General features: G+C 42.7%; 1 protein-coding gene across 3 annotated transcripts in view; it reads left to right on the top strand.

The window, feature by feature from the left end:
- Window positions 1–26,508, top strand: part of PHACTR2 (phosphatase and actin regulator 2) — a 139,216-nt gene that overhangs the window by 54,497 nt on the left and 58,211 nt on the right. The window contains exon 1 of one of the 3 annotated variants that reach the window (XM_082049600.1): window positions 5,827–6,070. The exons of the other annotated variants lie outside the window; for them this stretch is intronic. Coding sequence (XP_081905726.1) covers window positions 6,028–6,070 — 43 coding nt within the window. The 5' untranslated portion in view covers window positions 5,827–6,027. Of the gene's footprint in view, window positions 1–5,826; window positions 6,071–26,508 lie in introns of those variants that run through there. 3 annotated transcript variants of the gene reach the window in all.

Here is a 26,508-nt window from a genome sequence, read left to right as displayed (position 1 = left end):
CATTTGTATATTAACACCTCTGGTGCAAGGCTTTGAACCCCTGGTTTCCAAATTGAGAGACTGAACTACAGAAGCTTCTCTCAGTTATTCTATATAGATGCCTTTCATTTTACCGTGTAGAAAGTATTTACCGTGGGTTTTATGAGGGGGGGCAGGGTGAGCCATAGACTTGTGATGATTCCTCACAAAAATAACAGCTTCTTTTTTTTAAAAAAGAAAATCCAATTCCTTTTTTTGTGCTGTGCTTGTGCATTGGAAATAGGAGGTGACACTGGCAAGGACATAGCATTGTTAAACCATTAAAAATAAAAAAGGATGTACAAATAGATTTAAGAATATTTCCAAATGAGGTAATCTAGGGTTACTACAGAAGTCCTCGGTTACTTAAAGGAAATGGCCCAAACTCCCAGTATAATTAATGAATCTAGCCTGTGATTTTATTTTGACAGTGCCTGTTTAAGAACTGCATTCAGTTTCCCGGAAAACAGAATTAGCTTTTTGCTCAGCCACAGCTGATGTTCTAGTCTTATGCAAAGTGATTTTGGTGCTGCCCTCCTTAAACTCTTCATCTCTGTAGCTGCAGGTTCTCTATGAGTAGGTACGTATTCAATGTCATTGTTACAAAACTCAGTGTGACCCATGACTAAAAAAAATTACACAGCTTCTTGCTTATGTTTGCCTATATCACATCCCCTTTGCTTTGTTCACTGAAGCACACAGCTCTGCAGCCTGCAGGACGTGATGCTGCTCATCTTTCAGCAGCTCTGCAAACTGACAGGAGTTGTTTGTGGGATGTGGAGGGATGGGAGCACTGCACAAGAAATGACCTGTCTGGATCATTTCTGCTCTGGACTCAGTGCCATCCTCTTGGTTTACGTTGATAAGCACCTGGGTAATTTTTTTTTTTTTTTCATATTACAAGGTTGAATGCATTTGTCAGTCCTGCATTATGAACCCTGGGATTAAATGTTGTGGTCCTTCCTGTAACTTCTGTTATATTTAGTGCTATAGGTTGGTAGTCTTGGTGACAGAAGGAAGAATAATACAAATTCACTTTTCTAAAATACTTCTGTACTTTATGTGAGCCTACAGAACTCTAAAGGACTGGGCAACAGCATTCTACATGTTGTAGGTCATCTATTGCCATCAGTCATCCCAGTATAGTAAACACACTGAAATACAGCTGTCTTCGAAGCTTTATTGATGGGAAGGAGCTTGCTGGGTTTTGTATGAGATAGATTATTGTATTATTTTGCTCTTCCTTGGGAACAATTTTGAAGTTTTATATTCTCTTCCACAAAGAGAACTCCTTCTAGACATCTATGCAAATGCAATATTCTTGTTTTACAAACATGTCTGAAGTTCTTTTAGTGGAAGATTTCATTTCTTGAGGGAGAGCAGAGTATCTCTGTAACATTATTCACTGCAGGACCAAGCATAATGATTTGGGATGAGAGGGAAGAACTGTGCATGCAGCATGAGGCAATCAGATAACCACAGTATTATAGTACTACTAGCACTGAGATGTAACAGGGATGCTGGGTCCAGGAACCTCATTGATGCTGATGTTGTGTCAGAACAGTCTGGCATGATCTACTGGCACCTGTTCTACTCATCAGCTGAGCCCCAGCCTCCCCACCTGATAAAGACATGCTCGTGTTTTAGCATCTTGTTGTAGCATTTCTTTCAGTACAAGACTAGTCCTGGCTAAAATGATCATGGAAATTTGAATCCTGAAATTCTCACTTTTATCTCCTCAGGCCATTTTTGCTTTACTAGTAATTGTAGAGTTCCAGAAATCCTAGAAGACTATAATAACTACAAAATGTCAGGCAGTCCATTTGTGTCTCATCCTATTAGTTGTTTAAAGGCAAAGTGGTGTATACATCCAAACACATCATAGATAAAGTCATCTAAATCCTAAAAAAAAAAAAAAAACTATACCAAATAAAAATATATTTTATTTACATAATTGCAATCTCAAATCTCTGCTAGAATCAGTTGTTATCAAACATTATTGTATCCTTAAACTTTTAACTGCCCTAAATGTCATCTGCCAACAAGGCAAGAAATTTAATGCACAGATTAAAATATCTCTATCAAATTGTCCCTGTCTCTATCAAGTCCCCGTAAAACTGAATACTAAATGTATGTGTTATATGGGGATGTCAGTAGGATGCTTCAATCCCTTCTGTGTGGAGGAATTTGCATATACATATATAACTCTACATAGGAGAAATGTGTCACATGGGTAGATGGCTTTTCATACAGTCTTGAGGATTCAGGGTTCATTCCCTCCCACTGGCAAGTCACAAGCTGAATTCCTAAATCAAATGGCTTAAAAAGCAGGATCTAAGCAGAAAAGTAGTTGTGGGTTTTTTTCCTAATTTGATGATCATTGATTATTATGAGTAATCTGAGACATATGCCTTGACCCTTTCCATCTTTAGGTGGGAGATAAAGCAGAAAGAGACAGAACTGTTTTATAGACCAGTACTATTTTATGTATTCAACTAAGTATTCTTTCTTCAGGATCAAGAGAAACTCTTTTTGCCCGCTGTACAAAACCTGAATAAAGACTCTATGGTGATAGTACTGGATGCTCCCATTATCTTGTCTGTCATGAATAAAAATCTCCTTAATAAGACTTTTAAATTTTCTAACTCAAGTAAATTATTCATTGTTTACAAGTAGCTCTTTTGGACAAACCTTTATAATAAGATGCTTCTTTTTCTTATTCTGTGTAATATGATGCCCACAATCTGTTAGTGCTATAAATTAGCATTTATCTTCCCTAAACTAGAGTTGACACCCCCTGCTTTCTAAAGCAGGTATCATATTCTGCAATATACCTCTAAGCATTGCTGAGGTATGAAGATAAGACCCTTAAAAATGAGGTGGTTGTAAAGAAAATGTATAAAAGAAAGTCACCATCATCAGTTAATTTATTAAAAAGAAAAAACCCACCAAAAAATCCAACAGCAACCACCAAAGCAGAAGAAATTGTCACCTAGTTCACCTGCACTGGAGGATGTGATAACTATGCCCATTTTATTGGCTTTATAGACCTTGAGGAGTTTATTACCTTCACAGAAACTGTTGCAGGCAGATGATATGTACTTTTGCATTGTAAACTGGCCTCTTAAGTAGCAGGGGGAACACAAATTCCTTTGATAAAATTAATGAGATTCACTGGAGGCAGACAGGAACCCGTTCCTGTTTACAGGAACATGTTCCTGTTTATAAATGACTCTAAAGAGGTAACTCGAGTTTCTCAAAACAAAACTCTTTAAAATCATTTTTCCAGGTAAGAAAAACAAATGTGGGAAGTCATTGCAAAAAAAAAAAAAAAAAATCCCAAACACAAAAAAAAAAAAACAAACCCCAAACCAAAAAACAACACCAAAAAACCCCCAACCGCTCTCTGGAGAAATCAGTGACAGTGACAGGAGTTGGTTGTTTAACAAGCCACCCTTCCAAAAGCCATTTATTGGGTGGAAGAAGGGATCATTAGATCACCTACCTTCCACTTAGCTCTCATTGCGTAATTCAACCTGGTGCCCCTGTACTCACCCCACTCACTTGTCTACAACTCTGTGCTTTGTACGGGCTCTGAATTTGGAGGTGTCAGGCAAAGAGCTTTGCTTTCAGTGTCTGGACTTCCAGGAGTGCTGCAATGCTATTTTCTCCTCACAAAGGCACTTTTAGGTTAAAATGCAACATGCCAGTCTTTCCTGAGCACATCTGCACCAGCCAAGGCTTTTGTTGGAGGGCACTTTATTTCACTTTCCATCTTGTGGATCTCTTTTGAGCTGTCTCCCGTCATTCAGTTTTGTTTTTTAAGGGGTAAATGACACCACTGGACATGAGGCAGCACTTTTCCTCTGATAAAAAGTGCAATGATGTAATGGTATGTCTACCTACCCCTTTCCTATTTGCACATCCATATGTGAATATCAGCTTACTTCTGTACCAGCCCTAGCTCACCCAGAACTCGTGTTGAATTTCTCTGAGCCCCTACAAGGAGCAGCTTTCTAACATGCCTTCCTTGCCCCTGGTAGGCTGTGTTGTTCTGTCCTGCAAGTCTGACATTTTTTCTTCTTTTGACCCTATTAAAACTTAATTGTTTGAAAGAACTGAGTTTATTAAATAATCCAGATAACTCTCTGACTGCCCTGTCCTCATTATCACTCGGGTAATATTTATTCCATCTAAAAATGCTGCTGATGGATATTTATTTAAGTCTTTTAAAACTGTTTGAAATAACACTTCCAGATTGCTGATGAAAACAGTGAAGAGCTTCCCCACAGCTCCCCAACAGAAGCATCCTCATTAAGTGCTGGTGTTCCTTGGACAGCTGATTTTCTTTTAAGTTAGTTCTTCATCTGTTTGTGCTTTATTAATTTGGTGTTGTCCTCACTTCTTTCTCTCTTACTAAATCAAGTACCTAGCAGAAGTCTATTTTATGCTCAAGCCGTACCTCTGGCAATTTAATATGTAACGCTATAAAATCAGGAAGGAAAATACCTGTTTACCAATGCCTATTTTCTACAAAAAAGATGAAGACTAGCATTAATTGTATTCTTCTCTCTATTAGCCATGTATTAGCTGATGACCACATTTCTCCTGCTTATAACTGATGTCAGGCTACCCAGACCGCAGCTACCTGTGGTATGCCATTTGTTGCCTGAGTATGGGCCCCACACTAACACATTTCTCTGTCTCCTGAAACATCACCACAGTGACAACACATACAAAGATCCATAGGTCAGAAATCTCTTCGGCCAGCCCCTCTAGGACTTCTAAAAATGTAGTAATTCACCACGTCTCACTAATAGATGTTCTTTAGCATGTTATTTAGGTGAGCCTTGAGTGTCCTCGAGTGATGCATGTGCATCTCCCTGCTTGTCCTGCTGGTTTCCAGATGCTGCATAGTAATGTGTATTGGGGACCTGAGCTTTTTTCTTTTTTTTTAATCACTGGTAACAGTTACCTGTTTGCTCTACGAATAAGTTTGTATCACTGCTTAGATTACAGTTACGCATTAAGAAAACCAAAATGAAACCTTTGTTCCTTTTGGCCCTGCGCTATACAAAATCTATATTATGCCCCATCTAATTTATTATGCCCCATCTTGTCACTTGTTGCAAAAGAGTGCTGCCTGGGTGTTGCTGGCTTAGGTGATTTTTTTTTTAATAATTATTTATTATTTCTTATTTAAAATTCTTTTTTAAAAAAATAAAAAGTTTCCCTGTATCTGTGAGAGGAAAAGGTTGGGCACTTTTCCAGAGCTCTGTCACAGCAAAACAAGGGCTCGTAACGACCCCACGAGCTGCCCTGCCCAGGCATTGCTGCTCCTGCGGGTTGCAAAGCCCTGAAAACCGCTGCCGGGGGAAACGCGCCTCCGGGCAGGGCGATGGGATCGCTCCCTGCAGCTCTCACACGTTTTCCCTGTCCCTTCAGAGAAAGGGTGGAAATAATTTTGTGTCTGGGCCAGCGTTTTAGACTTTGGAGGAGGGCTGAAGTTAGGAAGGGGCGCTTGGGACGTTAGCACTTCGAGAAGGCTCGGCGATTAGACGCTACTTTTCCCAATCTCCGTATAATTAAGCGTGTGTGGGTTTTTTTGTTTGGGTTTGGTTTTTTTTGTGTATGTGTGTTTTATTATTATCATAATTACTATTTTCATTGAAGACTTTTACGACCCCTCCTGCGCCTATGCCCTGCAGCAGGGACCGGAGCAGAGAGCAGCGCGGCGGAGCGCAGCCCCCCCGCGGCCGGGAGGGTGGGGGCGAGGCGGTGCCCCGGGGCGGGGAGCGAGAGGGGGGGACGCGGAGCGGAGCTGCCGACCGGCGGCGCGGCGGCATGACAGGCAGCCGCCGGCCCGCAGCCGTAGCCGCCGCGGGAGCAGCCGCCCCCCGCCAGCCGGCGGGGAGCGCGGCCCCGGCGAAAAGTGAGATGTCCCCCCGGAAACAGGCGCGGCGGAGGCTGCGCGCCCGGCGGGCGGCGTGATCGCCTCCCGGCCAAGCCATGGGCCAGACGTCGGTCTCCACGCTGCCCGAGCCGGCCGGCGGTGAGTACCGGCGGCGGGACAGCGCGACCGGGGCGCAGCGAGGGCGGGTGCGCCCGCCGGCGGGGAGCGCGGCCGCGCTGACGCGGGGGTACAGCCTGTGGTGGACGCGCTCCCGGGGCGCTGCCGCCCGCCTGTTCCCTCGGACCGCAGCGGGGACGGGGACGGTGGCGGCAGCGACCGGGGAGGTGCGGCTGCACCCGAGGTGCTCTGCCCGGCTCGGCAACCCCGGAGGGAGAGGGGCTCCGCGGTGCCTCCCACCCCCCGAGGGGCTTGGGGCTTCTTTTTAGCCCTTTAATAAATAAATAAGTAAGTATGAAGGAAAGGGGGGGAAAAAAGGGAGGGGGAGGAAAGGAGCTCTGGCACCTTGCCCAGTAGCGCGGCTAGTAACCCGCCCATCTGGTTGCTTTTGGCTCCGGGACATTTTATGTGTAAGCAGACTGTTGAAAATAAATAAATAGAGTGTGAGTGGAACTCCCCCCTAACCCCTCCCCCGCAAAAAAGCAGCCCTAGCTGTTCGTAAGTTTTTGAAGATGGTACGAAGTACTTGGGAATGCTGTTTGGTGGCATGTTAGATTGACCCGGTGTGTTTTAGTTACTGAAAAACAGAGTGGGTCTCTTCCCGCAATAATAGGATGTAGAATCTAAATTAACTCCAGCGAGGTTTGAAGTTTCCTGTGAAAATGTCACTGTATGCTTGTTTTTCCTCAACGCCTATTTCCTTTGTATCCATTAAAAAAAAAAAAAAAAAAAAAAAAAAAAAAAAAAGCAAATCCTGTTGTAGATTTTACTTCTTGAAGGCTGAACTTTATTCTTAATTTGCTTATTGCTACTAGTGTGGGAATGTTTTGTCAAACAGGAGATAATGCAACAAACTTTTTCCTCCTTTTTTTTTTTTTCTTCACAAGTGTTTCAGAGAATAGTTTTAGTAATAACACATAAGTTTTCAGAAAAGCTCCCTTATGTTGCTGTTGGTACAACTTTCCAGTCATACTATCTCTCAGTCAAAATTTTACATGATTTCTTCTCCTATCAAACATTGCATGAAAGATAAACTTGACCATTTCTGATAAATGTCACCATCCTGCTGAAAGTTTCACCCAGCAGCCAGCATGTTAGAATTAAATCAAGGTAGGCACCGGGAAACAGATGTAAGGAAACAGATGGACCAGTTAAAAGGTTTTGTTAAACTTCCTGTGCAAGAATGTGTCTAAACTCTTATGTGCAGAAGTTTGTTGTGAGGGTATTTTGCCTGGGAGGGGGCCTGTATCTTGACTAATAGTAGCTGTGGTGCCTGTGTTCCCTCAGCAGAATGCTGATGGATGGTAATTGAACTGGATTTCTAGGTTTAGCTAAAAGGAAAAAAAAGTCACCCTTGAATTCTTTCCTAACTGAAACCGAGATTTTCAATCAGGAACAATAAGAAACACTTATGTGAAGATGTAAGTTATGGTGATATTACCTCAATATTGCCAAGTAAATTCTAGTTATCACCATTTTAAAAGCACTGCACTTGTGACGAGGTACTGGTAGTAGTGCTTCTGGGAGGTTTCACAGAAGAGCAGTTCTGCTGAGCTTTTAGCCCTGTTGAAAATGTTGGGAGAGTATATCCTCAAGAAAACCCAGGGGCGTGTAGCTTTCTGAGTGACATGGATTCTTGTGAGTGCAGTCATTTGTTTCCTCTTGTCTGCTGTGCAGGTATGGTCTGAATGCCTACGATGCAAAGTCTGAGAGGCCCCATCCAGCTCTGATCAGGCCCAGAGAGTGACTTCCATTGGTTCCAGTTCAGATGGGTTGCCCCTTAGGCAAGTAGTCCTAAAATCTTCGTTGATTTTGGCATGCCAGCCAGCTACAAGCCATTTAAGTCTTTGACAGCTGCTAGAGATTAGAGTTGAAGGAGATCCCTGTCTTGCACACACAGGAGTTACAAATCTGTTTTAGTGCTAAGGAATCAATACAGCATTCAGATCCCCAGCGAGCCACACAAAAGCAGCTGTGAGAAGTTACTTGCCTGTTTGTTCCTTTTTTTTCCCCCAGCTGTGCCAGCCTGGGAGGGCTCAGATCCTGACCCCTGGTCCCTGCTGTGCCCTGCAGGGTTCAGAGGGGCTGTCAGCTGGGTGCAGGGGAGGGCATCACCAGTAAATCACCCTGAGGCATTCAGGTGGCCTGATCAGGTGAGCATGGTTTGATGTAGAAAACTGAAATGAAAGATTTTTCCTGAAAGTTGCAGAATGTTAGAAGAGAAGCAATATATGCATAATATAATACTCAGTATGGACCTGAGCCAATGTCTTGCATTTTTTTTTAAGATTTACTTTAAATGAAAGATTTTACTCTTGGAAAGGGAAATTCATACTGAAGTACTTAAACAGACCAAGGTGCTAAGGGCACTTTCCCATTGGGCTAAGGGCAAGACGGAGGCCTAGCCATAAAACTCAAAGTCCTTCTTGACTGGGCTAATGTATGCTCATGCCAGCTGGATTAGAGTGCCTGTAGAGAGAGGAAGAATTGGATTTTCATGCCTCATTGGAACTTTATTTAGTAGCAATGCTGTCTTGCTAGAGTTTGCCTTTGCCATCAGCTGCAGATGAGGGGGTGTTCAAGTATTTTGGACAGGAGGATCATGACTTTAGTCACCTCCCGTAACTGTGGGCGATAGATGGACAGCAAAGCAGGTCTTAGCTGCCTGTGGACACACACCAGGCAGTCCTTTGCTTCCTCTCCTTCTCAGTTCCAGCTTTTTCAGTTATTTAGATAAATTTTCTAAAGCTTGTTATTTGTCATGGGTAGCAAACATGAACAAACAGTGATACAAAGAGAGACTTAGGAAGATAGTATAGACTCTATAGATATGTGGAGAAGGAGGAGTGCATACTGTCTTTGTTCATCTTCCTTTCTCTTTTGTGATTTTCCCCACACCTGGCAGGACCTGATCAACCTGATCTCTTCCCATTCATTGGCTGGAGTTTGGTGCTTTTGGGGGTTATCAACAATCATGAGCAAAGTTTATCACTGCTACTTTCTGATCTACAGCTTATCAAAGGGCAGCAGAGCTGTGCACTTTTTTCAGTTTTTTTTTTTTTTTTTTCTTTTTGGGTTTTTTTTAATTGGGTAGCTTGGTACTAGCCACAGTACTGGGAAACAGTGGAAATGTAATTGGCATATTGGGACAATAACACTGAAAAGCAGATGTAGTTAGGTGGCAAAAGGTTTTTGTTGTTTCTTGCGTAGTGATGCCTTGTCAAGACTGAAACTTACAGTAAAAACAGATCTATTGGTGCTCCTAGGAAGAGGTCAGTCAGTTCAGCATGGAGTCTGTGGAGCGCAGCAGAGGATATGTGGAGGCAAAGGACAAGCTACTAAGGGAAGGTCTCGGGAACCCCTTGCCCCAGTGGTCAGGGTGCTCAGCAGGGCCAGTTGAAGACTGGGGTCAGATCCCTGTGATGGCCTGCAGAGCCAAGTACGTAACCCATGGGCCTGTGTACTCTGGGGTGGGTGGGACTTCCTCTTGCTGTGTACATTTTACAGAAACGGAACACAAATTGTCAGACTTGTGTTTCATCCTATTACAGACCCAAAGTTTTTTCCAAGGACATGAAAACTGTACTTTGACAGCACAGGAAAACCATTTCCCACTCAGCTCCCTCCATAAGATGAAAGCAGTCACTGGTAGGATCCTGTTGTTTGTTGACCTTGGCACTCAGTGAAATGATTATCATAGGTCAGAAGTAAGCATGTTTCTCAGACTGCTCTTTTTCATCTCTCTTGGCATTATGGGATTTCCTGTTCATTGGCAAGGAAACAGCAGCTTCACCTGTGTCTGTGCAGAGGAATTGTAATTGCCTTAACTGGGAACCTTATCTTAATCCTGAAATGAAATGGAAATCTGGTATTTGTTTCAGCATTTCTATGTGTTGGTAAACTAACTAACTGGTTATCAGTGCAGCAATTTCAGGACTTGTCTGGGAAGAGAAGTTATTCCAGTAGTGCACTTCGTTAGTCACTACTTGTGAGCCTTACTGAGAGTGCTGTTCTGGAGCGAGAGCGTCTGTTCCTGAGCAGTTGGACAGGGAGGTACTCAGCCATAGACTTAAATTGTCATACTGTCTCAGTCCACTATGAATCTGAATACACAGACAAGCCCTGACATCCCAGACAAGCCCTATCATTTTTAATGAGAAAAAAAAAGAAGTTGATTTTTATCCTCCAGCTTCTCTTCCTTCAGAAGTGGAAGAACTTTGACATCATTGCACTTTACAGGAGAGCATCTCAAAGCATTTACAGGTGTGGTGAGCTACTTGCAATACACCTCTCAGCCAGTCATTCCAGTCATTGGTGCACTTGAAAGAGTGGGAAGCAGACATATTGAGCTGAGATATGACATCACATTTGATATGAAGCCCTAACTGATTTGTCCATAGCCACAAAGGAAGTTCTGGGAAGAGAGCCTCATAATTTTTTTTTTCTCTGCTCTGAGGTTTAAATTGGTTGAGGACTTTGAGGCCGAACCCATCTAATACTGCATTGGGAATCGGATTCCTTTTTTTCCTTCTTATGCTTTTGTAAGTTATGGAAGAGTTATAAGTACAAAGGGAACTCTGTTTTCAGTTGATGCTAAATTTATATCCAAAGCTTTTCAGTTCTTGTGGATCTTTAGCATGGGAAACACTTTCCTCATCTTACCAGCATTGTCAATGGGGCTACAAATGTGACAGCTCCAGAATTTGGGTTAATTAAGTAGGGAATTTGCCCCAGACTTTGGGCTGATTGAGTGGGTACTTTAGATACCTAGTAAAAGGCATAAAAATTCCATATTTTCAGACAGAATGGGTAGCCATGAATTTGCTTGCTGCTAATGGGAACTGCAAGAGCTCTTTAAAAAAACTGGCCCATGTGTGTCTTGATCTGCAACATCAAATGTAATAGCAACTGCTGAAAGTGTAGGTCTCAGCACCCAAATCCATGATTCTGATTTGTGCTGTTGGTGAGGGTCCAAGTGTTAGCATGTGGAATGAATCACTAGAGGAAAAAGAATGTACACAAACATAAAATTTATTTCTGTGATCATGGGTGCTGCTGTATACTCTGTGATCTGCCAGAGCAAAACTCTGCCCCCGATGCCTTCACAGTTGCTGCCATTTGGCATAGACCAAGCTCTTAGGCTGCTGCAGTAACTCATTGCAGAGGAGGCTGCAATCTGAGCTGAGAGCAGAGATCTTGTAAGGACACAGAGGACCAGCCGCACGACAGGAACAGTATGTGAACCACAGGAAGATGTGTGTGTGAAAATAAAGGCCTAATGCTCAACAGGTCCCAGGTCAGTGTCTCACCTCACATTGAGGCTGCTTCAAGGATGAGCAGGAATTCTCCTCATTTAGCTGCCAGAGTCCATGACCTTTCATTTCAGGCATGCTGGCTGAGATGCCTTCATGTGCTGACGTTTGTAGCCACTAATCACCTGTTCACGGTGTTAATCATCAGCTTCCTCATCTGCCACGAGGAGGGCAAGAGCTGGCTCCCGGGAGGTCAGTGTGGGCAGGGCAGCAGAGCCCCTTGGGCTGGCTGGGTTTGTGTAGAGTTGTCTTCTCAGATGACCACCCTGATACTTCCCCCAGATGAAAAGCTCACGGGAGATCTCTTTTCCTCCTGAGCCCCCTCTGCTAAGCCCCACTGACAACTGATCCCACTCTGCTGGATCTCAGCCACCGCTTGGATCAGTTGTCTGTCCTTTCTAGGTCCTCAGCTTTCTTACTGCTCCTGGGTAATATCGCCTTGTCCTTAAGTGGTGTTTTCTGTTACAGATTTCAAAACACTTTCCAGTCATTTTTATAACATTCCTTGATTTAAACGGGAAAACTGAGCACAAGGAGGCAGGACAGTATCTGGGGCACAGCCAGGAGGAAACGGAAGAGCTCCCAAGTCTTCATCAGTGTGTGACCTGTATCACAGTCCAGCCCATTAAAAGCAAAAAAGACTTGAACATTTATGTCCTTTATATGTTCTTGCCTATTTAAAGTTGTCATTTACTCATTTTGGACATTGATGCTTTTTGAGATTTAAAAAAAAAAAAGAAGAAACAGTGACGTTGCTGAAAAATACTTCGAATCAGTGCTGGGTTTGGATTTATTTTTCACTCTATTTTATTGCTTTAAAATATATTTATGATGATTAAAAAAGAAAATGAGTGAGCTTAATGTGTTGAGTCAATCACTGATACATTTAGAAAAAACCTACTTCCAGAACTTATATCTGCCCATTTTATTTAAAATGTAACAGTGGTTGGAAAAGTATTTTTGATGCACAACGACGTGCCAACGGGCTGACATTCAGTCTGATGTGGAGAAGTTATTTCTGAAGTGTCTATTCATTGGCTTCTCTGGTTGACATAAGGGGGATTCCTGATCCTGTGCTTTTTCTGATGGGGATCATGACAATGTGGCAGGGAGAATTTAATTCGGGTAGGTCTGGGCAAGGCCAGTGCTAGGCATAGGAAAAAAGAGAGGAGGTAGTTTGCTGGTGATGGTAAAAAGGCTCTGGTACCAGGCAGTGATGGCTCCAGTCTGTTTTGCTCCCAGCCGATCCCAGAGAGGGAAGACAGCAGCCAGGGCACAGGTGTGTGTTGGGGAAGGGGATATTCAATTTTGTCTGTACTCCTAAGTGGACAGAAGTCAGTTTTGCCAACGCTGCTGTGAAGCCATCAGTTGGGTCTGGTTTCAAGACACATAAATATATTGATGTTAAAAATACGTGCAAAACTGAAGAAGGAAGAGAAAGAAAATATGGGTATGAACCATCAGCTGGGAAGGCAGGCAGACAGCGAGTGTTTCTTTATTTTGTTTTAGGACCCCAGAACAAAATCTAAGGCAAAGATCCAAGTCGAGTCATTTATATCCCCTCTTAGGTGAGCTCTACAACCCCTAGACTGTCAAGTATTTTGGGGCAAATGGAAAGTTACAGTGGAACTCCATAGTGTGCCATCTCCTACGATGTTTATGATAGAAATGGTTCAGTAGAAGCTAGGTAGGAAGGTCACTGTGAAAATCAAGGTGATGCATGGTGTTAAGATGGACTGTTTTCTCACTGTCTCTGACCAGAATCACAAGGGTAACGGTGCTGGGTGTGCTCTCTTTTGGGTTTGTTCTGGGTTTAAATATTATGAAATGTGAATCAATTTAACCTTGCCTACTTAGAGTCCACAGAGTTGTTTGCACTACCAGTCTGCACAGACAATGCAATTATGTCTGTCCATCATGTGGAGGCTCATTATTAGGAAATTTGATTTAAGACTTGAGTTGCTTGCAGGCTTTATGCAAGGTCACTGCATAGGAATGAATTTCTTCTGTCCCCAACTTGGTATTCAGGCACTTGGAAATAAAGTCTCTGTCAAAACTGAAAGTCTTATTTACCTCTCGCTGCTTTGAACAGCTGTGATGATCAGTGTAAGTGGGGGAAAAAGCTAGGGAGAAACGAGGATCTAGGTTGCTCTGTCATTGCATGGATGTTTAGGGCATGTAAGTAAAATGAGAAAAAAAGCGAAGATAACGGTTTGCTGTCTGTATTGTATTGATAAAGGGCTGACCAAGTCTATGTTAGATAACACTCTTCTATATAAGACTACGAAATTGTGATAATACTTTGTTACTTGGCAGATTGGAGTATTAATACAGCATTCTGTGCCAATGATAGGTTTGTGAGAAGTAAACAGCAAGAGGCATGTTGCCTTTTTCTTCTCTGACTCCTGCTTTGGTTTAATATGAATTACAGTGATGTTGTGTCGAGCAGAGTTAGACTGTGATACAGCTGTCCTAATATGTGAAACTGTGTGAGCAAAACCGGTTCTGATGCTAAAGATCAGCCTGCATATTGAGAATGTGCTTTTTTTATTAGTGTTGCAAGATGTCTTCATTTTGACCAACTGCCCAAACTGTCAGCAAATCCTCATCATCTAGACAGACCATCCTTGTTTCAGTGTTATTTAATCCTTTTTGTATTTTCTGGATCTGAATGTTTTAATGTGTTACCCAGTAAAAGTCCAAGAATGATGCAGAGTCCCTAGATGCTGGTTGGGCTTTTAAACCCAGGCTATTACTGTTCTGTGCAGAAAAATAACATGGTTTATAGTCTAGAAATAATTCAGTAAAAATACAGAAAATCTCTAATGTTTATTGATTTAAGCTAATCAGGTAATTTGCACAATTAGAATAACTGTGGTAGACCATGAAACTTGATGTTTTCACTGCAATCATTGATGTTTTCAGCTTAAACCATTGCTGACGAGACTTAGAGGTGAACAGAGACTCTTCAGGCTTAAGAATTTTTCTTTAATGCTTCAAGCCTCAGCTCAGAAAAATAACTCAACTGCAGATTTGTCGCCCCTGGTTGTATTTCTGGGATTTGCAACCCAGAACTTTGCTGCTGCACATTAAAATTATTGTCATTTTGCTTGAGCTTTTCTGCTGAAGAAGACAGGGCTCTTCTTGCCTTCTGCCTGCATAGCTGCAGAGCAAGGACAGGCAACAGAAAGTGATTTGGATCCCAACTTCTGTTCAGTAGCCAGCTGGACTAAGTAAAATGGCACTTGTCATGAGTGAAAGTCAGTCTGAATGCCCTGGAAACTTCACGCAAGGGCAGCCTGGCATTGGAGAGGATGGTGTGTTGAAGAAACAACCATAGTGATGGGAGCCAGGCTTTGCACCCCAGCTCAGCCCACTGCAGGGGATGCACCTGTGATCTTCCTGCTCAAACCAGGAGCTGAGGAGCCAGCACCATGTGCCAATGTCTGTGTCTGCATCCCCAGCAGACTGCAGCCTCTGCTGATGGATCCCAGATACCAGTGTGAGTCCGTGTGTGTTGTTGCACAGATGCCAAAAAGCACAGCAGCTCATGGAAGAGTCCCGATGCTGTAGCCCTAGGTTACGTCCTTCTGTGCCTCCAGGTGGTTTTTGCAGACACTGTGGGGTGAGAGATGCCTGAGATAATTACTCCTAACCAACATTTCGGCATGAGGCCTCAGTGTGGCTTGTAGACCTCCCACTTCTACTGCCTAAGGGATGCACAGAGGTGTCTAATGCTCGGGCACCAAAACAGTGAAGCTCACCAACACAGGAGCATCTTGAGTTAAAAATGTAGAGTGACCCCGAATAGTGAGAGATGGTCTGTTTTGTGACTTTTCTCCCAGTTGCCTTCCTTGCTTATAACCTCCGAAGATCAACTTACCTGAAGCATTTATGTCATAACAAGCAATATAAACTCACTCAGGCTGAAAAATAATCTCCTGTGGGCTTTATTTTTTTTTTTCCCCTCTTCCCCGCCAGGATCCTGGATGAGTCAACAGAGAAATGACACTTCCATTGCATGCTTATGAAACGTAGATTCAGTAGGATACCGTCAAGTAGTTTGAGTCACGTTACCACTTAAAGTTGTTGTAAGCTGGTGGGAAATGATTTTTAGATACTAGCTGTGTTTATGAGGGGAAAAAAAAAAAAAACAAACAGTTAATTGCCAAGAAATTGGGCATGTTTAAATTATACGTATATAATGTGTTATAATTTATTTCATTGGTAATAATTCAAAACTGGCCGTGCATTCCCTTTCCTGTAAATTCATTCAATGTGTTTGAAGATTACTAGTTTGTTTCTTAGAGTTTTATAGCTTTATTGCATTTCTGAGGGGAAAGAAGTGTTGGTTTTGGCACGGAGGCAAAGAATATTCTTGTTCTGAAAATGTGAGGCAGTGTTATAGTGCACTGTTAATCTGGCTTCTTTTATGTTGATACAGAGAAGGGTGTAGTGGTTTTCTTGTCCTACACACTATACTACCATGCATGTTTCTTCTCTTCCAATTAATTGTTCAAATGATTGATAAAAGGAAGGAAAATATTAGTATTAAAAAATTAGTATTAAAAATCTGTACAAGATTTAAAACAATTGCAGTAATTATAGAATAGTTCCCATGCTTAAATTCTTAAAATTAGAAGTTTTAGAAGGTTGTTCTGACTCTTATAAGAAGACACCAGGGTCAGTTTCTTGGGAAGAAGATCCTATTGTTGTTTCTTACTTGACTATTGCTGCTTCTGACACATGGAGGAAATACATGAGGCCTGATGGTGAGACATGAAAGAGACTCTGTCTGTGCAAGGGAGTGAACAATAAAACGGACAATTAAAACTGTGGATAAAGCCAGTTTGTCAAGAGCTGGACAAGGACCGAGCAGAAATGAAAAACGGTGTATACTTTAGTTGGAGGAGAAAGCTGTAGAGAGTAGCAGAATGTGTGCCAGCAGGAGAAAGAGAGAAATGTTAACTAAAAAACATGGCAGAAGCTACATGACCAGGATGCTGGGCTTTTAAAGCCTTTTGTCGGAGAATACCATCATGTAACTGTGTTGTGTGAGTGAGCGTGATTCTGAAGAGAGGAATAAAGTTCTTGTTGGAAAAGTCTGGGGGAATTCACAGACACCTGAAACTGAAAAAAAACCCCAAGTATCTTGGACACTTACAGCAGCACCTCTGTCTTAACTCCCCTCCTGCTGACTTAATCAGTCCTGAGAATGCTCTTGTGTGATAAATATTGTTATCCCTTTACCTCGCTACAGATGGACCCTGCCAGACCTGAAAGCCACAGACCAAAGAACTTAGCAAGCACAAATGAACATGGATTTTTGTGTTTGTACCTTTCACCCAACCGTCTTGAAGTGATTTGTTTGTAGAGAAAACATCTCTCTCTCTCTCTTGCTCAGCCTACAGTGCATTCAGGATTTCCTCAACCACAGAAGAACAACATTGCAAGAAACATCCCCAGAAGATGAGATGAACAAAAAACAAATAAATGAAGTCCTTGGTTAAGTGGATGGTGGAGGAATACAGCTGCAGACAGCTAGGGAGTTAGACCTGTGCTGGGGCTAACAATGCCATTAGCTTTTGGAGGGGAGCAGCCTCCTCAGGATCTGCCTGCCCATGGTTTAGGAGATCTTATAATTATATTCTGAGAGTCTCTGCATGGGAATGCTGCTGTTTAGAATATTTGACAACCTGGTTTTGCACTGAGGTTTGTTTGAGGGAATATATGCCAGCAGAGCAGAACTGAGCCCCTGGTATCTTTTCATCAGCACAGAGGTGTCTGGTGGCCCAGACCAGCTGTTTGGTTTTTTTAACCCCCTAAGCATTAATATACTCTCTGTATATATGGAGTCAGAAGTTTCTTACTTTAATTTTTTTACTCTTCATAGTAAGTTCCACATAGGAGTGATGGGAGAGTGGAGGAAGAGCAGAGGCAGCAGAGCTAATTAAATTAGCCATTTCTTAACACCAAATAAATACCAGGCAGTTCAATCTCATAAAAAAAATACCAGCATGGAGCCCATTCTTTCTGGTTTAAACAATTACTTGCATGGCCAGATGTCATTGTGTGGAAAACTCACTAATTGAGAGAAGTTTCTTTTGTCTTACTCTGGGTATGTTTTTATAATTCAATCTTTGCACCTACCATTTTTGGCTAAAAAAAAAAACAAAACAGTCCTTCTCGAGGGGTGAAAAAAAAAAAAAAGGAGCGTGTTTGGGGTGAGAGAGAAGGGAGGGAAGTTCGAGGAGACAGGTAGCAAAGTAAAAAGTCTTTATGAGGCCTTCCAGTAGCTCTCTCTGGCCCAGCACCTTGCTATGAAGTTACGTGAGAAAGCCAACCATTAGTATATCTTAATGCAATTATTGTTGGTATCATATTGGTAGGTTTTTTCTGTCATATTTATAGGAGAATTTTCTTTCTAACCCAAGAATTATGGCTGAAGTCTCACAGAGAGATACATATACATGTACAGTCACAAAAAGTTTTTAGCATCAGGTTATGGTTTATGTTATATTTTGCTGTAAGTTTCTGTAGCACATTTTTCAAGAAAACTGTAATAATTTTTCAAAATATTTCTTATCTCTTATCAGCTAAAACAGAGAAGCCAGAGCTCTGGTAGCAATAACTGGATTTAGGCATAGAGAACTGTTTGCAGTTGGAGGATGCGTACATGAAGTCAGTGGGCATGAAAGACGCTGAGAGATGGAACAACACTCTCCAGAGCTCCCCAGTAGCAGAGTAAGATAGGTTTAGAGTAGGAGTAGGTTAAGAGCCCCATCAGTAGCAGGGATATACCCTGGGTCTACCCATTTCTGGGTAAGTGCTGTAAGAGGTAAATGGGACCCTTCAGTTTTGTGGATACAGCCCTCCATTTCATCTGGCGTTGCTACAATTGCCTGAAAAGCGAGCCACCCAAATTCGAGTCACATCAGTGAAATTATTGATGAGAACTTTTCCTTGCAGTGTAACCTACACTAATGTTTTTTAGTTATTGCCCTGCCAGCATTTTCACTGATTACTCACCTGTTCCTATGGACAGGTAGTTTTGTGCTTGTAAAAACAACATCCAGATATAATCCCAGAAAAGTGCTTTGACTTCATATAAAATTACGATTACATTCTATTCAACAGCTTGACTGAAGCACATAAAGGACAGTATTCTGGCATTGTGTATTAGCTCGTATTCTGTCACTGTACATTTAGCTCTGGATTTAAGCTCTAGCTTGTTTTAGTTGTGAAATAGGTGTGTTTGTCAAAATATTATGTGGAGGCAAAGGTCCTTTGCAAAAGCCAGCATGTAGGGCCATGACCTCTGGAGTAGTTACAGGAACAAGGAGCTTTCATCTGCACAAATAGCAAGAGCTGCGTTATATATTTGGTATTTTTGTTTTAGGGTGCTTGGCTGCCTGCTTGGGAGCAGGCACTGAGGTCCGGGTGCTGCTGTGGCTCAGGGAACCGCATATCCCCGTGAGCAGCAGCTGGGGCTCACTCTGTGCCCTCATGGGTGGGCATTCCTGGCCGCCAGTGCCTGCTCTTGCCCTGGCCCTTGCTGCAGCGCTGGTCTGCATAAAAACGTTCAGTATTAGTGATAAACTGTGCTATTCCTAACAGATGAGTACATTAAGATATAGTCTTTTGTCTTCCTCTGATCGTGATGAAAATGTATTGATATACAGGAAATCTCCTACCAAATATGGAAATCTTTAGTTTTACTTATATGGCTTCTATATGTTTTCATCACTGTTTCAGGTTTTCCCTGCAATACCTTAGCTTATGTGAGCATTGTGTGTGAAAGCTTCTGTATGACCAGCCAGCGGTGTCCTTCTGTACCTTCTGCGTGTAAGGGAGAAGACAGGCCCTCTGCGTTGGGCTGGTGCAGGGACTGCCACCTGTGGGTAGTGTCTGTGCAGGACAGGGGTGCATGGTGTGATCTGCTGGTCCCTTTCTGGGTCCCTCCTGGGGTGAAAATTGCTGCTTCCTGCCAGAGCTTGGCTTCCAGATAGAGTGAAAAGTGAGAGCAGGCTCTAAAAATGTTGAACATGTGTGCTGAGTACTTGAGTGTTTGCAAAAATGGGAGGGAGGTGTAAGGGAAATTATAAACCTTTTTCAAGGTAAGAAAAGTGACTGAACCCTTTATCACTTCTTTTCATTTCTGAAATGTCACAACCACTCCCCTAAGCTCGGGAAACTTGCTGTCATTTGTTTGTAAGCTGCTTGAAGGCACTCTTTTAAAGAGTAATAATTAACCTCTTTCTATTTCAAAACCTGTTCTTACATGATACATAGTGTATTTTGCTGGAGATGAAATTATGCTGCTGCTTTGTTGAATGTGGCAAAGAGAATTTCCCAGGAGGCGTTTTCTGAGGGAGGTGAATTGCTGGGGGCTGCAGGAGGGCCCTCCGCTCCTTCAGTCAAGGTTGGAGCTCACGGGCTTCAAACCACACAGTCGGAGCAGCACTCTGAGGGTGACCATGGGGATGTTGTGCCTTGCAAAAGTGCATGGGGACTCTGTTCAGTCTCTCACTACCAGCCCAGAGCTGCAGCCCATCAGTGTGGGGGCATGAACATCCATCATATGTGGGCTCTCTGCTTTCCTTTACCTCCTTGGATCCCCTCAGTGATGCCGTTTTGAGAGCTGCTGAGCAGGAACTCAAGTGACCCCTGACTGCCAGGGTGGTCTGCCCGCCTCTGGGCAAATTCTTGAAGAAAGACCACTGTGGAAAGACCACCAGTGGAAACTCAGCATTTGCTCATTTCTTTCTGGGAGACTCTGTCCACATCTTGATTAATTCTTGAATAAGTGAATAAATAGCCCTTTCTTGCCCTCGTTGAGTGCATCAGTTTTTGGGTGAGTTGGAGAAAGCATGGGATGAGTGCACAAGAAACAGGACACACAAAAACTGGCAGCAGGAATTTCTGAAGTGCTACTGTAGGCTTTCCTAAGGGATGCTGGCTTTCCCAGGAACTGCTGGAAGCAAGCGAGTGCTTCGTTATATAATGTTCCCTCTCTAGGAAAATATTTGGTAGTAGTTTAAAAAAAAAAACTTTACAGATCTTAAAGCCAAAAATTAATTTGGTGAACCCTGATGCTGTACATACTTTACTTGGGAGGATTTTGAATTTCCATTGCTGCTTGGAGTTGCTAGAAATAGGTGCAGGGCTTGCCAGTTGTATTCAGGCTTTTTACACCAACTTTTTTTTTTTTTTTTTTAAATCAAGTTCTTACAATGGCACTTTTAAGTGACTCAACACAGGTTTTGTGTTCGGTTCCTCTATATCAGCATGGGCATGGCATTCACAAAGATACCACAGAATTTGAGTAATCATAAAGTTTATGAAATCCTGATCATTAAGAGAGCAGCTTCAATTTCATTGGATTTTTAAAGTAAACCGCTTTGGTGTTTTCATTTGTATTCTGGCTTGTAATTACTCAAGGGTCATTTAGCCTGGTTTACCCCTGCAGTCATAAATAATAATTAAAAATAAATATTTTTAAGGAAAACTGTGGGGTTGGTTTTTGTTTGGTTTTGATTTCTTTTTGTTTGTTTGTTTGGGTTTTTTAGGGTTTAAAGGGAGTCTTTAAGAAAATATGAAGTGGAGTGTGTCATTCCATAGAGCAGGAGTGACCTCCGTCAGCATTGGTCTGGCTAAGTAGGCTAAATTATAATTGATGTCTGTACACGGTTTTGTACAAAGTAAATAAATTAATGTATTATCTGATTCAGGACAAGCTTGAATACATCTTAATGGTAACTGGAAGGCTTAACGTTTCTCACCGGGCTACAATAGCTCCTAAGTGCACCTGGCTCAGTAAGGAAAGGAAAGGAAAGGTGTTCCCCAATGGCAATGCAGGGGTGTGTGCTGACACAGCTAGGTGGGCTCATATCCCCCTCACCAGCAAAGAGGCATCACTGCTGGCACAAAACTCTTATTAGTGATGTGTGTGGAAGCTCTAAGTACTGAATGAAGGTTGTAGCTCTGTAATAGTACAGCGCTGAAATAAACTGGTGGGGGGAAGATGGGGTCTGGTATTTCTTCTGTGAGTAATTGCTTTCAGACTCGAGGGATGCTCATCCAGCTCTAGCTAAAACAGTGCAATTAAAACTGTCACATAGAAGTTCAAGTTGGCTTTTTATTTTAGTCTACAGATGACAAAGGTATATTTTACGACTGCTCGGTGCCAATGTCTGAATGAGAGAGGTGTTAGAAAAGGACATGCTGCGAACAAAATCGTATGGACTTTTGGATAGCTAAAAACTCTTAAAAATGCATCAGCTGAGCAGGTGGCAATGAAAAATCAGAAATCTGTTGTTCAAGCTGTTCTCTTTCATTTTATAGTTAGAACTGGAGCAAGAATGGTCTTCATGGTTTTTGTTTGTACAGCTCTCGTCACAAAGAAGTTCTGATCCATGCTCAGCCCTCTTAAGCACTGCAATAATAGTTATTCATTATTAACTAAGAGCAGAGGAGAAGTGGGGTCCTCAGACACAGCATGAGACAAACAAGTGGGGAAATGAAGGTATAAATTATGTATCTGCCATGTTGATGATGCTCTTAGAGAGTTTTCCCCTAAGGGAAGAATCTGCTGGAAGAACTGAGCGTATTCTTTGTGCCTTCCCTGACAACAAGACAAAGTCTCCCCATCATCCCCAACCCCATCCTTTTCCATTCCAGGAGGACTTGATACTTTGGTTAGTCCTGGCTGGTGCCTAGCCCTACAAGGAGAGAGCTGCTGGCCCTCCCACAGAGAAGTGGAGTCCTAGTTTCCAACTCCACCTCCATGAGCATCTGCACTCCGGGGTGCATTGCAAACAGGCTACTCTCCTGCATGGCATCATGGTGCGCTAAGCCGAAGGGGACCTGCTTTCTCGTTTGCAGTTTGTTCCAACCAAAGCTCTTTGATTATCCATGACTTGCTTCCATAAACACTGATGCCATGGAAAAATTGAAGTCCAAAATATGTTTGATTACAGCTTTCAGATACACATAAAAGTAGTACTATAATTCCACTGGGTTTTGCTCTAGTGATTTACAGTGCCAACAGCTTGCTTGATGGGACTAACTATTTTTTATTGTGTAGGAAAGGGAACGCGCTATTTTTAAAAGTATAACTGAATCCTATTACAAATGGCACACAGACCTGTCCTTTTATATGAGCATGCCCCTGAGTGTCCAAGTTCAAACTGGCAGAGGAAGAGCAGCTGGGCTGACAAATATGTCAGCTTCTGTCCGATTTTCCCCACCCTGGCCCTAATAAAGAACAAGATAGAGGGAATAAAACAGCTGTTTGCTGAGCGGCCGGGAATGGAGAGAGTAATGGAATATGATGCGGAATAAAAGTCAGCTGCAACTTGGCAACTTCCATTTCCTCATAGCAAAGAACATGACTTAGACTGTATTCAGAACTGTGATATTATACATACAGAGTGATACGCGTGATTTTTACAGGCCACGGTTTTAGAGTTGACAAATTGGCAATTTGACTGAGAGGACCTGTGTTTAATCATTCATAGTTTCTTCTGAGTGTGTTGGAGTTTTATTATTATTGTTTATCCAAGCTGGTATCTAGCAACAAAGACAAACATTTTAAAGGCAGCTAAAAACTGAACTTAAGCACAGTTTTCTCTACAAAGACTACAGAGTTAATAGCTTGTACAAACATTTGCAATGATAGCAACACTCAGAAATTTGCTGGTTGGATTTAAAAGTTTCCTTGACCTCCCCAGCAGGGTTCTGAGGCCAGCAGGGTTGCAAAAAGAAACTATTTGCTTCAGGTTTGACTTACACACATTTGGACAAGTGAAATATGCTGTTTCCTGTACTAGAAAAAAAGGTGTTGACGTGGTGCCAGTATAAAAGAAGATTTTGCTTTTAAAAGGCAGCACAGTGAGCTTCCGGCTGTCCTGTATGGGGGATTTAATTACATGACTGATCAAATTGCTCCTAAGGGTTTTTTTCTGGTACGTAAATGTTCTGTTCTTTGTAGAATAAGAGCTCCTTGTTGTAATACTTACATGTGAGAAAGTGCTGGGAGGGGAGCCCACAAAACCAAACCTGCTCTCAGATGTATAAACATGTTAATTCTGAAAGATTTCATTAAAGATAGTAATAATAAAGGGAAAAGCACATGTGTAATGTTCACATGGAATAGTATTTAGCAAGAGTGCTGTGTGGTCTGGAATGAGGTGGGGTGGGTGGAGTGTGATGTGGGGAAGAGATGTGTACCTCCTTCCCCAGCTTCCTTCATGCGGAAAAGGAAAGCAGCTATCAGTGTCAGCACTTCAGGCCATCATTGCTTCAGCGTTGGACATGGTTCCCGAAGGTGTCAGGGTGTCCTGGCAGTGAGCTAGGTACTGACTTCGTGACAGAAGTCTTCCATTTCTTCCCCTCCCTGTTCTGTTCCTGCCCCAACTCTGTGACACACCACCCAGCTCAACCAGGTCAGCAAAACTATTTGCCTGACCCACCTGTGTCAGTAGTGGCAAGACACTTGTTTTAAAAGCCTAGGCAAAAGGTTATTTTTCTTCTGGCTCAATGCAGTGATAAAGTGCAGCCTCACAAGTGGTCACCAGCACAGTTGGTGGTTCAGCTGATGTTTCTGTCATCACAGTGTAAAAGCACAGGACGAGGGGACCAGGAACCCACTTGTGTGGGCAGCATCTCTATCAAGCCATACCTGTGTCCTGCCTCTGCTGACAGTGGCGATGGCTTCTGGGGACACATCCAGCAAGCCAGCAGGGCAATGCCTCTGTCTTTCCAGGGGCACCAAGGGAATGGCCAAAAGGCATTGGAGAGAGATCAGCAGCTCTGGGTCCTTTAGCAGGGTAGGCGAGCTGTTAGCAGAGTAAAACCCTCCTCTGGATGATGTACACTTCTGGAGGAACCAGCCAGCTGAGATCTGAAGCAGCTCCAAGCTTGCATTTGTTTGGGTAGGGAGAGGAGCTGGAAACAACCCAGAGTAACTTTGGCCATGCTTTGACTATTTTGCCAGCGTTTTAACTCCGCTCAGATAGCAAGTGGCAAGTGCCATCTGAGGCTGTGCTGCTTCACTCTCTGAAGGCAAACGGCCTCCTAAGAGCATCTGGACCTGCCCGGGAGTTAGCAGCCTGATGGTACACAGGCTGCTCAGCAGAGTTTGCGCTAGATGACAAGGTTTGCATTCACTTTCCATCTTTCCATTTCCCTTTCCCCAAATTCCTGTAGACTGTGTTTCTCATCTTGTCAAGTTTCTGGGAATGCCAGGGATGGGATGTCCCAGCAGGGCAGTGACATGGCATACGTGTCGCCTTGGCTTTCCTGTCAGGATGAGCCAGCACCAGGAACCTTCTCCCACCTTCCCTTTCCTCAGCGGACACCGCTGCTACTCAGATGGGGCATCCAAGGGCTTGTGACCCATCTGAGGCAGATGGTGAGTAACTTTGCCACTAGCTGGAGAAGCAGGAACAGGGCCAAAGGCTTGCCTGTGACAGGCTTGGCCTGGTTTTATCTCAGCATCAGTATTACATACCTTCTAATCACCACAAAAATGTTTCCTTCTAATTCCTATTTGTTACTACACAGGAGAGGGACCACATACTTGCTTTGCTTTATTTTCACACTTCTAGATACTCTCTGCTGGTAAGTTTCACTCCTTGCCTGTAGTTAAAAAACATTTGTTTTAAACTTACTGTGGCTAATTTTCTCCCCCATATTGAGGCTATACCAAGAAAAGTCAGTAAGAAAATATTTCCAGTTCTGCAGTTCTGGTTTTCAGATATGTGATATTAAAAAAAATATCATTATAGTACATGCAGCTTACTTTTAGGTGGAATTACAAAATTATGCAAAAAGATTTTTAAACTATAAATAGAAATCTATACCATTGTACTTCAAGGAGATTTATCCCTTAATATTCTGACACAAGAAGCATTAATTATCAATCCTCGACTGTTGAAAGTAGTTTGCTAGCTCTTTTATGTACATGTCTTTTAGTTGTTGTTTTTTTCTGTCCTCCCACATCTCTTTTACTGTGCCTGTGCCTCCCCCACCCCGTTTTTGTGGAGAAGTTGCTTGGATCCAGAATTTGACCTTTGACCTAGTGTTTCATATATCTGGAAAATGTAACTGTCAGGAAATTTTCCATTTGCTGCTTTTCACTCAAGTATTGGGGTTGAGAAAAAGGGAATAAGCAGCTTGCATTAAACTCATGATCCCTTTCCTTCTGGTCGGAGCCAGCTGTGCTCGGGTCAGAGAGGAGGTAGCAAGAAGATTTTTGGCCAGATCACTTTCAGACCTATATAATGGGATTGCTGAACATTTGCTTATTCCTTGCTTAGGATGCCAAGAGGATGGAAGTTAAACGTTTGATTGAAGAGGAGGAAGTGGTGCAGGTGTCCTAAGAAGGACTGCATAGTGCCAAAATGTAAATAAATTGCAAACGCATGTTTGTGGGCATATTGCAGGCATAAGGTCAGGTCCTTATTTTGCTTTAGACCTTAAGCAAACCCCTAGTGTGTTTTGACACAAGAAACAGGTGAGAAGAAAGGTGATGTGATCATAGAGGTATAACTGCAGTGCTCCCCCAGCTCACATGCCAGTGCAGATGGAGCGGACAAGAACTCTGTACGGGTTCCTGCATGAGAGGTGTAATTTAGTCAGGCTGGGTAGCCCTGACTAGCTGTGTTGCCTGTGGTATTTCCAGTGTCTCTACAGAGTGCCTTACAGCAATAACTGCTCTTTTGCTGTACAATTAACACAATGGGAGTGAAAACTATACCATGAAGTAATTCTGAAGCTGCATGTTACAAGCACATTGTGTACATTGGGGTTGCATTAGCAAGAGACAGATTGTGGTAACTAATGTGATAATGTGATCGCCTGTAACTTGACAAAACAACCAACAGCACTTAAGTTGATGTGGTTATTGTGAACATGGGGAAAAAAAAACACCAAAAAAACAAACCACAACACATAAAGTAACTCTAAAGCAAAGAGGTCCTTTATGCTTCACCCCAATGAAGCAGCAAGTTTGTCTCAAGCCCTGAAGTTAGCACTGGTTTGTTTACTGTTACTCGTGTAAGGTAGTAGGAAGGCAAGGTAAAGTCGCCTCCTTGCTTGCTGGTG

The sequence above is a fragment of the Streptopelia decaocto genome, assembly GCF_964273445.1.
Source record: "Streptopelia decaocto genome assembly, chromosome: 3".
NCBI lineage: Eukaryota > Metazoa > Chordata > Aves > Columbiformes > Columbidae > Streptopelia > Streptopelia decaocto.
This window is presented reverse-complemented; position numbering and strand designations above follow the sequence as displayed.